General features: G+C 58.3%; 1 protein-coding gene across 3 annotated transcripts; it reads right to left on the reverse strand.

Moving 5' to 3' along the window:
- Nucleotides 1-2,890: 2,890 nt before the first annotated feature.
- Sipa1 (signal-induced proliferation-associated 1) lies at nucleotides 2,891-15,053 on the reverse strand. Of its 3 annotated transcripts, none has more exons than XM_060384677.1 (17): nucleotides 14,934-15,022; nucleotides 13,000-13,062; nucleotides 11,733-12,506; nucleotides 11,059-11,186; nucleotides 10,797-10,973; nucleotides 7,855-8,029; nucleotides 7,397-7,500; nucleotides 7,004-7,161; nucleotides 6,284-6,899; nucleotides 5,773-6,047; nucleotides 4,397-4,615; nucleotides 4,202-4,313; nucleotides 4,005-4,119; nucleotides 3,817-3,918; nucleotides 3,679-3,733; nucleotides 3,369-3,447; nucleotides 2,891-3,294 (listed from the first exon to the last, which is right to left on the reverse strand). In XM_060384677.1, the coding sequence occupies exons 3-17, from the start codon at nucleotides 12,403-12,405 to the stop codon at nucleotides 3,148-3,150; spliced, it is 3,135 nt and encodes a 1,044-aa protein (XP_060240660.1). In that variant the 5' UTR covers nucleotides 12,406-12,506; nucleotides 13,000-13,062; nucleotides 14,934-15,022; the 3' UTR covers nucleotides 2,891-3,147. The 3 variants fall into 3 exon arrangements, with proteins under 3 accessions (XP_060240660.1, XP_021494102.1, XP_021494101.1); XM_021638427.2 differs by having other exon boundaries at nucleotides 11,733-12,536; XM_021638426.2 differs by lacking the exon at nucleotides 13,000-13,062 and having other exon boundaries at nucleotides 14,934-15,053.
- Nucleotides 15,054-15,112: the final 59 nt, after the last annotated feature.

A 15,112-nucleotide genomic window follows, 5' to 3' on the forward strand; every position in this document is an offset into this window, starting at 1 on the left:
CCCAGTAGGGCCCAGTAGCTGTAGGGTGGAGTCCCTTCACGTGATGTAGATCCCCCTTGCTCCAGGAGTTACATCACCAGAGATAGGGAACAGCCCAGGAGGGGAGGTGGCGGTGAGACCATCCTGGGGATGATGAAAACCCTGCACAACAGTCGGGAGGTTCTGGCAGGAGCTCAGGCTGAAACAAGGCAGCCATTTTGTATCCCTGGTGATCAGTTCAAGGTCATCTTGAGAGCTTACTGATTATGAGGCCAGCTTAAATTATGTGCAACACTCAAAACAGCTTGTTCGTCCCTGCCTCTCCATCCCCCACACACAAAAAAGCCAGGTCCTGGTGGTGCATGCCTTTGATCCAGAGGCAAAGGCGGGGAGATACATGAGTTCAAGGCCAGGCCAGTGAGGTCTATGCTGGGAGACCCTGTCTCAAAACAAAACCCATCTGCCGCAGTACTTTTGATACCATGTGCCAGAAGGACACCTAAAACCTTAACCCAAAGCCTCAGCTAAACAACGACCAGGCGTAGGTCAGGTGCTAAAGCTATTTCCCGTTTTGTCTTGCACATGCATAGCGGCTCATCGCACAGGCCAGAGCGCTGGTCTTCTGGGATGTGCATGCCCTCCGAGTGCTCGGCGCGGTGGTGAGGCGGGGTGGTGGGGGGATTCTCTGTGCTGAGAGGCCTGGAGGTGTCTGGTGGGTGAGCTGCAAGGTAAGCCCCTGAGAGCAGGCCCTCGTGCAGAGTGCGGTGGATGGTCCCTGCAGAAGATTCGGATAAGCAGCGAAGGCTGGGGAACTGGACATCTGTGGTCTCCCAACAAACGCTGGGTGCACATATCTAGGGGGTGGGCCTGAAGCAAGGGTGTACACTACCTGAGGACCCGGCTAAACTCAGCCGCAGCTGGAGCGAAGCCCAGTCTGCCCTTGACCTGGTCTTGGAACCAGACCCCTTCGAACTTGCCCAGAGGCAGGACCAGCGTTAGCATCCCCGCTGGGGTGGGGAGGGTGGAGGAGGCTTGAAACCCAAGGGCATCCCGCAGCGATGCTTAGCAGAGGTTCCCAGCCTTAGCTGAGGCAGTGCCTTGCTCCTTCTTGGCTTTACCAGTATCCTGCAATGGCCAGTGACCCCCGGAAACCCTCTTTTAGTCCTTCCCACACTCCCTGAATGACCTCACCACACTAATGGCTCATCTGCCCCAAATCTTTGTCTCTAGCCCACACTTGTCTCCTGGGCGCTAGCCACTGGACAGTTGTACTCTGTCTCTCAGACTCACCCTGTCCCAAGTGACCACAGTCATCACAGGCTGTCCCTCCTACCTGCCGATCACTTCCCACCCACCAGGGGCTCCGGCCGGAAACTTGGCCATCACTGCAGACACTTCTCCCTTATCAGTGTCATCGTCTTCCACAAGGTCCTAGGAAATTACTCTCTCCTCCCCAGTGTGCTCCCTGCAGGGCAGCTTCCTTCCTCACTAGCCTCCCTGCGGCCAAACGCTCTCCCTTTGAACATCAACCACAAGTCAGATCACAGGCCCCTGCACACACATCCCCAGAGCCTGGCCATCCTTTCTCACTGCCCCATGAGGCAGCTCTCTATAGTCCCTGCGATTAGTCTTCCAGTCAACTTGACTGGAGTTCAGATACCTAGAAGACACGCCTGCATGTTTGTGAGGGGAGTCCAAAGAGGCTTAACCCCAATGAGAGATGAGCATCACCATACCATGGAGTCCAGAAGTGATAAAAAGAGATGAACAGCATTGCTGGAAACAATGTATCTGCTCCCACCATCATTAAGGATCCCCTCAAACCCCTCAGAGCCAAAATAAAAGCCCTTTCCTTAGACGGTGTTTGTGGGGGGAAACCAGGAAAGGCTAGGCCTCACGCAGGAAGTGCACCAGATCCCTAGTGCACTTCTCATGGCCTCTCCGGGTTCCTTCGTGCACCCTAATTTCAGCCCAGTGGACCCTCGACTGATCCTACAGGAACACCTCTGACATCTGCCTGCGAACTCATTTGTTTATGTGCATTGGTGTTTGGCTGCATACACCTGTGTAAGGCTGTCAGATCTTGAAGTTACAGAGTTGTGTGCCATGTGGGTGCTGGGAATTGAACCCAGGTCCTCTGGAAGAACACTACAAGCTCTTAGCTGCTAAGCCATCTCTCCAGGCCCAGAACTCAACTTTCAAAACGCAGTTTTCTTATTAACCTCCTCCAAAAAGGCTTCCTTGTGCTCCTGTCCCCCAGTGTTCCCCGCCCTCACTTATCCTATCAGAGTGAGTTAGCCAACTCAGGCCTGGGTTTCCACAGAGGAAGCCCTGGATAGGGGCTGCACCTTGACTGGCCCTGAGCAGAAGCAGAGCGGTAAGACAATGTCCAAGTTTGGACAGATGATGCCACTCGGGAAAGGCCTATCCTCGTGAGGAACAGAGGGAGGCGTGGCCAGTGAGAAAGAAGTAGGTTGAGGGTCACTGTCCTCTGGGATACAGAGAGGAAAACCTGCCACCTCTGGAACTGGGGCCTGCAAGAGGTGATCAGGTGGAATCAATGATGCTCTGACGCTCAGCAACTCAAGACAGGGAGGCCTGTCCAGGCACTCCATGCCACTTCTCAGAATCTATCCCCTCCTGCCCTGCCCTGCTGGCTTTCTCTCTTCCCACTCCTGCTCTAAACAAGACAGGAAGGCATACAGTATGGCCACCTGCTTCCCTAGAGAACCCAGTTAATGAAGATGAGCCAAGGGGTGTCCTATCAGTCCCTACCCTGTGCCTGATGTGAGAACGGCTCTAAGTCATTGTTCCTGGGACCGGTCCCTAGTGCTCCTAAGACTCTGATGTGGCTTTGGGGAGGAGGGGTGCTCCCTCACCCACCCGTGCATCCTGAACAAACAAACACAGGTAGAGCTGGTTTTTGTTTTTGTTCCTGAAACTCTCTGGTGTTTACAGAACACCCCTTTTCTTTACAGAATATTTACAAACAGGGACAGGTTGGGGCACCTGAGCCACCAAATGGGCTGGGAACCGGGGGCAGTGCTAGATGCGCCTCAGCGCGGGAAAGTCCTGAGGAAGGTCACCAGTATGACCCAGGTGCTCTCAAGAGCCAGGCAGTTCCAAGCAGGTCGGCAGTCGGCCTGGAGCATGACAGGCAGGCGAGCCTCAGGCCAGGTCGGGAGTGGGGGAGCCCAGCTGCTTGGAGGCCAGGAGCAGGCGGGTGGCGGCACTCTCAGACTCTGCCAGCAGCCTCTGGTTGTTGTGCCTGAGGCTCCGCACCTCCTCCTCCAGGGCTGCCCGGTCAGCCTTCTCCTGGGGTGAGGGACAGCCGTCAGTACCCTTTCCAGGGGCAGCCCTGTGCTCCCCCGTCCAGGCCCTCTGCTCACCCTCTGCAGGTCCTCCTGGAGCTTCCTGAGCATGGACTCCAGGTGAGAGACCTTTTCTGACAGGTTCCCGGCTTCTGGCCTGAGGACACGGGGTCAGAACTCAGCAGGAGCAGTGCTGGCTCCCAGACACCCCTGATGAGAGCGAACCCAACCCCAACCCTGTCTCCCGAGGCTTAGGTATCTGTGGAAGCAACTCCAATGAGCAGGCAGAGAAGGGGACACATGCACACATGCTCACGCGCGCACACACACACACACACACACACACACACACGCACACGCACACGCTATGTGAGGGCAGAAATCTTACTCAGAATCACACTTTGGAGGTCCCTTGGGGTCTCCACTCTCTGGAATGGGCTGTCCTATGGGAGAGAGACTGTGTGGACAGGTCTGAAGGGGACGAAGCCCATGCTGGCTCTTCTCCCCTGGACCCTCGCTGCCTTACCCTCCCGGGACAGTGACTCCAGGATTATGTTGCAGGTGGAGGCAATCTCTGAGATGGACTGCCACTCATCTTCCAGGGTGTCGCTGCCAGCTTCTGACATAACTGCAAGTTAAAAGAGAGAGGTTTGGGAGGGGACCCTAGATCTGCCCGTCTTCTCCTCCCGCCTAGGCCCACGGCTCCAGACTCACTCTTACTGATGGAGTTCCTCAGAGACAAGGTTCTGGGCAGGATGGAGGCCCTCAGTTCTGGGGCTGAGTCACCAGTGTCCTCACGGCTACTGGGGCTGCCCACCTGGTCCTGGTCCTGGGGGCAGAAGTGAAAGGCAAGTTGGGAACACCCAATTATCATCTCCACAATCAACCTCCAGGGCCTTGTTTCTGCTTACCGGGGAGGGGGGTGTCTCTCTGCCGGTGCTGGGTGCTGCTGGGTTGGCAGTGGTGACAAGGAGGAGGTCCGGCGTGGTGTTGGGCAGGACCGGAGCCTCATCCGACAGGGAGCTAAGGAGGGCAGGGGTGGCTCAGAACTGAGAGCCACTTTCCTAGAGCTGCGGGGTCCTAAAAGGCGGGCCCAGAGGGTGTACCTGCGTGGCGACAGAGAGTTGTGGCTGTGCAGGAACTCTGTTCTCTCCTCGGTCAGATCCCCGGGCCCTGGAGGGCTAGTGCTATCTTTCAGGCAGAAACGCAGCAGCTGCTTCGCGGGGGGTGGCATGACCACTTTCACGGGCTCATCCTGAACCGGCTCTGGGTTCCCACGCCGGCCGGGTTCCTTCAGGGACAGCATGTACAGCTCAGAAAAGCTCCTGGAGGGTAAGGATGGGGGCAGCAGCGTCAGGTAGGGCCTTCCAGCCCCTTCATGTCATCAGCCCTGTCCCAGAGGCTTCCAAAAGGACAAGCGCTCCATGCAACCCCCGTCGATGTCTGCCTGCTCCACACCCCTTTCCAGACCGAGGTTAACATACACACTCGCCGTCAACCTCTGCGCTCAAACCAGAGGAAGGCCTCCTCCTCTGTGCTGCCCCATCTATCCTAGGCAGGCCACTCTATTTCCTTGTCAAATGTGTAACGGCCCTGGGCCCTGACTTTATTGTAGGCTGCAAGAGTTTGAACAATTACGGTATCAGTTGATTAGCATCCACACGGCACGGCCTGGAGCCGAATCCAGTCCATGCTTCTCTTTCTTTTTATTAGCACTGCCAGCTTCTGGAACTCCTAACAGCTAAAGACAGTTTTCAGGTGTCTTAAAATTTGTATTCGTGTGTACGTATGTGGGAAGGAGCCACACGTGGGCAGCTGCCTGTGAAGACGAGAAGAAGGCAGGGAACTCCTGCAGCGGGAGTTAACACACAGGCTGTCACAATCCACCATGTAGGCGCTTGGCATCTGACTGCCGTCCTCTGCGAGAGCAGCAAGTGCTCTTAATGGCTGAGCCACCTCTCTAGCCTTAGTTTTCAGGTGTTTAAATAACTGAAAGACATCAACAGAATATTTTGTGACGTGTAAAAATTACAGTGCGGGCATAACGTGTTTCCACTTGGAAGTCTGACCTTACACTGGGTTTACCAGCGGTCAGCTCTTCACATGATGAAGAGCACCTATACAGAGTCCTGAAATTCCAGTCTCCACGGTTTTGGTGGAAGCTCGGCCACACATCCATTTTCCCACAGAGTCCAGCAACTGTGGCAGAGTGCTCCAAAAGCCTAAAAATATTTACAGCATTTGGGGCTTTAGGGGGAAGGTTTGCCTATACTGGATAGAATAGTAGCGGTCAGTTAGTGTGTGCGGGGGTCGGGGAGCTAGTGTCTTGAAATGATAGAAAGGGCTATCTGACCTTTACAGCAGGGAAGGCCTGATCACCTTCGGTCTAGCTGAGTGACGTAGGGTTCCTGCTGCTGCTAACCCGGGAGGTACAGAACGGGCCGGCAGCCTCCCACCTCCCCTCATCGTCCCGTGCACTGACCTCCGGGGCCGGCCGCTCTCGTCCGGGGGCAGGACCGTGACGCAGACCTTGGGCGCAGAGCGCAGCATCTGGGCAGCAGCTTGTGGACCCAGCTTGGGCAGCGTCTGACCACACACGCGCAGCAGGCGCGCTCCGGGCCGGAGCCCAGTGGTCTCCGCGAAGGTGAAGCGCTCCACGTGCGTGACAAAGCCCTCTGCGTCCACCTCGAAGCCCAGGCGACCTTGGCCATCTCTGGGCAGGGCCAGTTCCCTGGTCTCACAGCCGCGGCTCACCAGCTGTGGGGAAGGGCTGGGTGAGAGAGGTCCTCGGGGTGGTGGCTTCCCAGAGCCAACCAGGGCCTCGCTCTACCTAACACAGCACAAGCGACCCACAGGATGGCTCTGAGGTTAGAAGTCACCCGTGCAAGCCCCGCCCCGCCCACCACTGGCCTAACAGGGTTTCCAAGAGGCTCCGCCCCCGAAGCGCACCGCCCCGGGGGAGGCTCGCGCCCGACTCTGGGTTCTCCGCTCACCTGCAGCCGCGCCACCACTTCGCCCACGGCTTGCCCCGGGGCCCCATCGAGGCGCAGTGTGATCGCCTCCCCGCGCCCGTGGTACAGATCGAGCTGGTGCTCAGAGAAGGTCCAAGCCAGCACGTCGCGACAGGCACAGTTGAAGACCACGCGGCCTTCGCGCGGTGCCACCAGCACCAGCGTCTCTGCCGAGATGCCCAACAAGCAGGGCACCTCGGCGGCGACGCTCTCCGGGCCGCCCGCCTCCGCTCCCGCCGCGACCCGCGCCCCGGGGGCCGCGCGCACGCCCCACATGAGCGCGCCGGCCGCCTGCAGCTCCGCGCCGGGGCCCCGAGGGCTTGCCCGGCGCCTGCCGCCCAGGGAGGGCAGGCCGAAGCGCGAGGCGGAGTCCAGCGACGTAGTGGTCACTTCATTGGTAGCCAGGTCCTGCAGGTACTGCTGGCGCGTGCGGGTAGCCATGGCGTGGAACTGGCGTGCGTGACCAGCCGCTTGCTCACCGTTGAGGGCCTTGGCCAACAGGAAGGCCCGGAAATCGGCGTTGGCCGCGAAGGGGCCTCCGCCTTGCGGCAGCGCCGGCCCGAAGGCAGGAGTGTCCTGGGTGCGGCTCACTGCCACCCTGCGTGGGGGAAGGCTGTAGTTAAGGCGCGAGGGGCGGGAGGGGGCAGAGAATGTGCCCGAGAATTGATGCCCACGGAGACCCGAGACCGCCCTCACACCCACCTGTACGAGGTGTGCGGGGTACAGGGAGCATGCGCGCGCACCACTAAAAACACGTGCTGGAAGTGCGAGCGGATAGTTGAGGGGCAGAAGGGCTTGCTACCCGGCTCCTGGAACACGATGGTCACGATGTCATTGCCGATATGACGCTTCCTCAGGAGCTGGAGGTTAAAGGCAGGGAATGTGAGACGAGCTTTGTGGACCCCCAAATCCCTCTTCATTTGGGCATCACAGAGCCTGGGCCCCAAGGGTTAAGGCCTGAGGAAGGTATATGGGTAGGTGATACCGCCAGAGGGGAGGCTTGGGGTCAGCAGAGCTCACGCCAAGGCTCCGTTTCCAGGAGCACCCTCCCCCCATGTCTTCCCATGGCCTGGCCCAGCCCAACCCTTCTCACACCTGTTGCTGGTTATTAGGCGTGTAAGGCAGCATCGTGGACACGTGAAACATGATCTCATGGTCTTGGTAGGTGGTGTAGAGCGAGTGTGTGCCGGTAGAATCCGCTGTAGCCAGACAATCGGGGGCGCAGAGGACACGGGGAGAGTGGGTGACTGCATTGCCTTGCCTGAGCTTATTTCTCTGTAGGCCCAGCCAGTGGCCGACAACCCTCTCCAGCCACCAGCTAACACCCGGGCCACAAAGTCCAAGAACCCATCCTTGGCGAATACCGTTCCCTCTCCTGTAGGCTACAGCCCCACAGCAGGGTGGAGGGGGACCGGGATGGGGTGCCGAGACAGATCACAGAAATAAGAAGTCTGAGAGGGAAGCAGAGAGCCAGTGCCCCGGGCAGCTCAGCTCCCATTCTCAGCCCCAGCCACCAGCTGTGCCCCTGCCCCCTCCCTGCCCGGGGGCCTCACTTTTGGTATCCAGCTGGGCCCGGTAACTCTCAAAGCCTTTGAGCCGCACCACGTCGCCCAGCAAGGTGAGGAACTGCGTGAAGGCTGCTCCTGCCTCCTGATTGTTGTACATCTCTTCCTCGGAGCCCTGGCCGGCCCGGCAGTACAGGATGCCCACCTTCCGCTGGAAGCTCAGCTGCGGGGTCACGGACAACAGAAAACAGACGCGTCGGTATGCTGCCAGCCCCACCCGCGCCAGGGTGTAAAAGAAGTGGTAAGAACTGGCATTTGGGGCTGGGCTGCCTTGGAAGGGACTCTGTGCCTGCCGTGTGTGTGTGTGTGTGTGTGTGTGTGTGCGCGTGCGTGTGTGTGTGTGTGTGCGTGTGTGTGTGCGTGTGTGTGTGTGTGTGTGCGCGTGCGCGCGTGTATTGACTGGGTTTAGCCTGCCCCTTTCCTTGTGCTCAGGAGGGCAGGGGAGGTCACAGTTAGGGAAGGGATGGAGGAGGATTTACTGACTCTTCCAGGAACAAAAGAGATGACACACAGAAAGGACGCCCTACACCATATCCTGCACATCTGATAACAGGAGCAAACTTACAGTTATAAAGTAGCAAGAAAATAATTTTATGGTTGGGATCACTACAGCATTATAGAAGGTCACAGCATTAGGAAGGTTGAGATCCACTGGTCTGCACAATGCCTTCACTCCCAACAAATGTCCGCATTATTCTCCTCCTCAACTTAGGGCTCCACTGTACCCTTACCTCAGCCCTTTGTGGGTTTTGAGCCATTCCTGTCCCCTTCCTATGCCCAGTTTTTTTCTTTAATATAGTATCATACATAGCCCAGGCTATACTTGAACTTCCCACGTAGCTAAAACTGGCTCTGAACTTCTGAGCCTCCTGCCTGTACCTCCAAAATGCTGGAATTCTAGACATGTGCCTGAATTTTTTTGGTTTTTCTTTTCTTTTTTTTTTTTGAGACAGGGTTTCTCTGTGTAGCCTTGGCTGTCCTGGACTCCCTTTGTAGACCAGGTTGGCCTCAAACTCACAGCGATCTGCCTGCCTCTGCCTCCCTGAGTGCTGGGATTGTAGGCGTATGTCACCATGCATGGCTGTGCCTGAATTTTCTGTTTGTTTGAGGCAGAGTCTTGCTGTATAGCCCAGGCTGGCTTTGAATTCACTGGCATACTTCTGTCTCCACTGCCTAACACGGGGATTACGGGCACACAAACACACCTCTTATTGCACGCTTTCTTCCAGTGTCTTCCAGCTGCTGACAGAAATGTCCTACTGACCCCACTGAAGTAATCTCCGCCTCCCTCCTTCACAGCTAACTGAGGGCTTGCCGAGCATGCCTGGGGTCCTGGCTTCTGTACCCCGGAGAGGGGGGAGGGGAGGTACAGACTACAAACCCCACCAGAACCACGACTCCCCCTACAGACCATACACACAGCCTCACCCTGGCACCCTCTTGGCACTGTTGGCCCTGCTGTTGGTGGATGACAAGAACCTCGTTTTGCTTGAAAGTCTCCACCTATGTCTCCCTCCACATTTTGTTCCTCCCCTCCCACCCCCCACTGCTGCTTCCAGCTCAGACCTTTCCCCAAACTCCAGATCTGGACCACCAGCTGCCAGGTGCCTTCCCAATCTTTTCTGAGGCAGCCTCTCTACCTAGTCCTGGCCCTTCTGAAACTCACTATGCAGACCAGGCTGTCCTGGAACTCAAGGAGATCCTCCTGCCTCTGTCCCCCGAGTGCTAGGCCTAAAGGCCTGTGTGGCACCACACCTGGCCCTGCCAGTATCTTGACCCCTGAACTATGACTCTTCTGCCCACATTCTTTCCCTCTTCCAGGGCCCACGAAACCCACAGCCGTGCAGCTAGGGATCTCAGCCTTGTCCACCTTTCAGTTGGCCACAAAGCACTAGTAACTCCCTTATCACATTTGCCACCACAACCACCATGTCTAATCTGAACAACAGCTGCAGTCTGGGGCCTGTTCTCCCTCCAGCCTGCATCCCATGTTGCAGCCAGAAGGCCACCGTGCCTCTCGGATCTGCTCTGGATCTCTTGGTGGCTCCCAATGTCTTCAAGAAGAAAAAAAAAAGCCCCCTCCCCATTCCAGTTCCAGGCCCTCCACCTGCACGAAGAAACAGGACGCGCATGAAGCCTCTAAACCATCAATCTACATCCTTCTGCTCAGAAAACCTGGTCAGTCCCACCTCACAGAAAGCCTGCGCATGCTGGTCTGAGTGCTTATGTCTTTCAGTGTGAAACTGGCTGCTGTCAGCACCGGGACCTCTCGGGTCCCCCAGGCCCTCCTTTCACTGACCCCTGCTGCTCCTGTATCTCAGCAGGGCCTCTCCTGCACACGCTCAGGATAGCGCCTCATCCCGACCTGTTTGAGCATCTGGTCTCGGGCCTGACCATGAAGGTGTGAGGTGCATCTGTTCAATGAGCATTGAACCAAACAGGAGGCTCCAGGCCAGTGGGCAGCCTTCAGCACGGGGTAGAGGACTTCCAACTAGTGTCCTAACAGGAACAGGAAGCTCCAGGAAGCTTCCATATGGAGAGTGAACCAAGCAGTCACTGGGGGGGGGGGGAGCCGCTAATGATTAGGGACCCGCAGAGCAGCTGGGTCAGTCACGTGGGCCCTTCCAAAACTGTAAAGTGTGTAAGGTCACCTAGGTCTTTTTTTAATGCACAGCCTGAGTAGCTCGGGGCTGCAGCCCCAGCGTCTCCATTCCTAACAAGCGGTGGGTGGCTGCTTTGCAAGGCCTCCTTGGTCAAGCCAGTCTCGGATGACCTCGGACCCTCGGACGTGGACCCTCCTCTCTGAAAATGCTAGAGGTGGTTCGGCTCTCCTGAGGTCAGGTGCCCAAATCAAGTCCGGAAGCTGGGAGCTAGTCGGGCTGAGTTCAGACCCACCTCCCGGGAAGCTGAGCCCTCTTTCCTCCACTCACCACTTGCTCATCTAGAGTAAGCAGCGTGCGGGGCACCTTGGGGGAGGCGGAACCTAGGCGCAGGCACGTTGGGCTCAGCCGTGGAGCCACGTGTTCCAGAAGCTTCTTCGGGGATAGGCCCTTCGGGGGCCCCGGGGGCAGCGCGTCTTCCGAGATGGTGCCGCGGAGGGTCCGGAGCTGAGGATGGGAGGTTGGGCATTCAACTTTCGGTACGGGCCACGGGGGAGGAAACCCACCTCCTGAGCCTGGGACCCCAGCCCACCTGCGTGGTCCGCACGATGACCCGGTAGCTGTGGAGGGTGCCCCCTCCGCTGCCCTCTTTCTCCTCCCGTCGCAGGCTCACCGCCACCGGACCCAGCGCCTCATCCAGCCCAAAGAAGTTCTGGTGTTCTGGGGTAGGGGGTTGGGCGGCGGTGGACCCGTCAAACCCACAGACAGCCCTGTCCCTTCTCGACCACGCCCACCGCGAGGTCCCGCCCTAGGCTCCGCCTCACCGAGCGCTGAGCGTGGGAGAGGCTGACTCCCACCCACATCACACCTTGTCCCAGCCCCTGGAAACCAATGCTTAAGCGGTCCTAGGTTAAAGGCCGCCCTGGTTCCACCAATGCTCATGTCCTCCCTTTCAAGACCACGAAGCTGCTGCTTCCGATGATGATGATGGTGAGAGAAAAGGGTTTTGTTACACGGGCATGGAAAGAGGCAATCGCTCACTGGCCTGGAGGGTTGTGGCGATGGACAGAAGGAAGCGGGACTCCCTGACTAGAGTGTGATGCCCTAACGAGGTGGTTAAAGTGGAGCCGACGGAGCCCAATTCAGCTCCTGCTCCTTTTTACAGGGAAAGGATAGCCCATAGGCCTCCTACTGTATACACTGTAGACCACAGACCTCTGCCCTAGACCCTCTCTCCTGTCTCTCCCAGGCTCGCCCGCCCCTTACCTTTGCCATAGAAGTACTTGCGGTAGTAGCCTGCACCCAGATCTGCGTGCTCCAGGCTGTAAGCTGTGGTTCGGGTCTGTGGCTCCTCCAGGACCGACACAGCCGCATTAGGTAGTGCGGGGGGCACTGGTGGGGACACTGGTCCACCCAGCCCTAGCTCGCCCTCACCACCAAGCTCGCTCACAAAGCCGGGTGCCCCAAGCAGTAGATCTGAGGTGGTGGTCTGGTCCTCGGGTGAGGCCAGGGTTGCAGAGCTGGCCTCTGTGTGGCTCCCGGTCCCCCGAGGTCGCGGAGCCCAGTCAAAGAGCAGACTCTGCACATCATAGTGAGCAAACCACCTGGGCTCCAGCACCGGCGGGAAGGTCGGCTCTGGCTCCTCAGCTGGCAACCCCAGAAGTGCCAGTGGGTCCGTGAAGAGCCGAGTAGGGGTTGCAGCAGGGCGGCTGGCATCCTCGTGGCTGTGGGCGCGGGCACGGGGACTGGCTGGTGTAGAGGGTCTGACTTCGCCAGCATCGCTGCCACTGCGCAGAAGCGGGCCCCGGGCTGGCCTTGGCTCAAAGGTATGTGGAGTCAGTGGGGGACGAGCAGGTTGACGCAGCTTACGGGCAAAGAGGTCATCGGTAGGTGCAGGGGCCATGCCCCGCCGAGGGCTCCCCACACCGCCGGCCCACATGGGCGTGCTCTGTGGGCCTGACTCTCTGGGGGCCGGGCAGCATTGGTGGACACAGGTCCCTGGTGCCCAGCCAGAAGGCTGAGGTTTCAGTGGTTCCTGCCCTGAAGGAGGAGGGGGCTGCTCAGATGGGCCTGGAGAGAAAACAGGAACTCAGGCCCCCAGCCCACTCGGCTTCCGGTCCCTTCCGGGACCATCAAAGCTGCTTCCGCTTTCCTGGCCACTTCCTTGTCTGCCTTGGGCTGAGGTTTGCAGCCCACTTTCAGGCTTAACTGGACAAGGCTCGGGGCTGAGCTGCAATGTTTTGCTTCTAGGGTCCTGGTGCCTGGACAACAGGGGGCCACCAGGGCCTCTCGGTTCCTGCACTGGCTGTGGAACTAGGCCCACAGTGAGGGTTGCCACTAAATTCTGGAGAGTTTCCACTGGGACGGAAATCAATGCAGCCACCGGTGTCTGGGTCTTGCCCACTTGACAAAGGGAGGACGTCCTGTCCCCAGAGACCTTCCTCCCTGGTACCTCCCACTTCCTCCAGGGTCCCCCAAGGAGCTGAGCACCCAAGGCCTACTCTCAATGCCCTGGTTCCCAAAGTCTCAGTACCTCAAGGACACAGGGGTTCCTGGGGCAGCTGCCGTAGGACAGAAACAGTGGCGAGAGGACTTCCTGCAACACAGGAAGTGGCCCCAACTCAGCCCAGCCCCCTGCTTGGCCCCTGTATCCTGAGGAAGGTGCTGGGGTCACAATAGCTCAGTCATGGGACCCAAGACACCCAGGTCTGAAGGATTAATGCTAACCTCTTACAGGTTACCCTGCCCGCTCCCGGGGGGGGGGGGAGGGAGAATAAGCCTGACAGGATCACTGTGGACATGTCTACCTGACCTTACTTGGATAGGGAGGTCAGAACCCATTGGGACAAGAGGTCAAAATGAGACCCAGTCAAGGAGATGAGCTTGCCTGAATTAGTTCCATGCTCAAAACTAGAATCTGAATCTGGTCTGTGACTCTCTAAGGCAGTGGTTCTCAGCCTTCCTAATGCCGTGACCCTTTAATACAGCTCCTCATGTTGCGGTGACCCCAACCATAAAGTTACTCTCATTGCTACTTCATAACTGTCATGCTGAGACTATCAGGAACTGTGATGTCAATTACCTGATAGGCAACCCCTGGGAAAGGGTCATTCGACCTGGGCACACAGGTTCAGAGCCACTGCTCTAGGGCTTGGCAGGGCCTACTGCACCTGCCTACTCTGTCCCTGTCTGCGTAGGAGGAAGGCAAGTTTGCGAGAGGAGGTGACATCTCAGGATCAAGGTCTCACAGGATGTAAGGCTGAGACACCCAAGGCCCCAGGGACCTAGTGAGTACGGAAATGTGGTGAGGCTAGACTAGGCAGGTGCCAAAGGTGTGAGAACGCAGAGGCCGGCCTCCGGGTGAACTACGGATGAAGGCAACAGCTAGGGCAGGGGCGTGGGAGCCCTCACTGCAGGTGCAGGCCCCTGTCGTACGTTTTTATGCACCATCCAGTCACACCAGGTGGGGCTAGGCCAGAAAGGGACAGGGAGCAGCTCCAAGGTCTGCCTCAGCTGAGTCTCCAGAACCAAACAAGAGCAGGCCTCCTCCAGGTCTTCCTGACTTGGTTTCTCCTAGGACAAGCTCTGAAGCTGAACTTCTTGTTTTCTTTGAAGATTTAGGAAACTGAAAGGGTGATGCCAGCTATGTCTGTGTGTGAACTATGCAGGCCCCAGTTCCATGGACCAAGCTGTGCACACATGCAGGCTTGGACTTGGGCCACACTGTAGGGAGTAGAGTGAGAGGAACTTGAGGGAGGGGTCTGGGAGGGCCCCTCTCCATGAGCTGAGCTCTGTGAATGTGTGCAGCCTAGCCCAGGAGCTGCCTCTTGTTCTGGCCCTGCCTTAAGGGGTGTACTTGGGCTCTGCCCCCCATTCGACATCTTTACACAGGGTCCATTGAGGCCAGGACATTCCTCGCAGCCTGTGTCACTAGGGGGGGAGAGGGGGAGTGCCCCGCCCCCACAGATCCGGAAGGCCTGGCTGCCCCAGGAGGAGTCGCTGGATGCTTCCCAGCACATCTGGAGGTCATGACCCTATTTCTGTTGCCAGGGAGTGCTACAGATGTTTCCTCCCAGGCCAGACCCAAGATTGCAAAGGCTGGGAAAGAGGTCATACTGGGGGAAGGGGAGCCCCAGAATGAGGGGAGCCCCCTCACACTTGGCAGCAGGAGCAGTTGCCAGCACTGCTGTGAGCAGTCAAGAGCCAACGGATACACTCAGTGGCTTATGCAGGGGCGGGAGTGGGAGCTGCCAGCAGGAGTCAGAACCCTGGACGTGCTGACTCGTGGCTGGACTAGAGCAGGAGGTTGGGTGTTGGGGGGATGCGGGCAGTGAAAGCAGCGAACAGTCCCGTTCCTCCCCACACTACACCGAATCCACGTCCAGTCCAGGCCGGGTCCAATCCAGGCCACTCTGTTGGGTATCCGGCCCGAACCTGGTACCTCCCGTTCCCTGATGCCCCCAGTACCTCTCGGGCTCTCGCGGGCCACCGCTGCCTTCCGCACCAAGGTCCCGTTGCCTCTCTCTCACCGCTCCCGGCGCCTCCGCTCCGCCTGGGGGCGGGGCCAGGATGGAGGCGGCGCATGGCGGAGGGGCGGGACTACCCGGGAGCTGTCTAAGGCGGGAAGCCCTGCGGGTGGGGACCTC

This window comes from Meriones unguiculatus, chromosome 1 (assembly GCF_030254825.1).
Source record: "Meriones unguiculatus strain TT.TT164.6M chromosome 1, Bangor_MerUng_6.1, whole genome shotgun sequence".
NCBI lineage: Eukaryota > Metazoa > Chordata > Mammalia > Rodentia > Muridae > Meriones > Meriones unguiculatus.

Excerpts from the sequence above, each read along its gene's own strand:
- Sipa1 (XM_021638426.2), bottom strand. The coding sequence starts at position 12,405 with ATGTGGGCCGGCGGTGTGGGGAGCCCTCGGCGGGGCATGGCCCCTGCA. Across the intron at positions 10,974-11,058 it reads TCATCGTGCGGACCACGCAG|CTCCGGACCCTCCGCGGCAC; the intron begins GTGGGCTGGGGT and ends TCCCATCCTCAG. Across the intron at positions 3,734-3,816 it reads GGAGTCACTGTCCCGGGAGG|GACAGCCCATTCCAGAGAGT; the intron begins GTAAGGCAGCGA and ends TCTCTCCCATAG.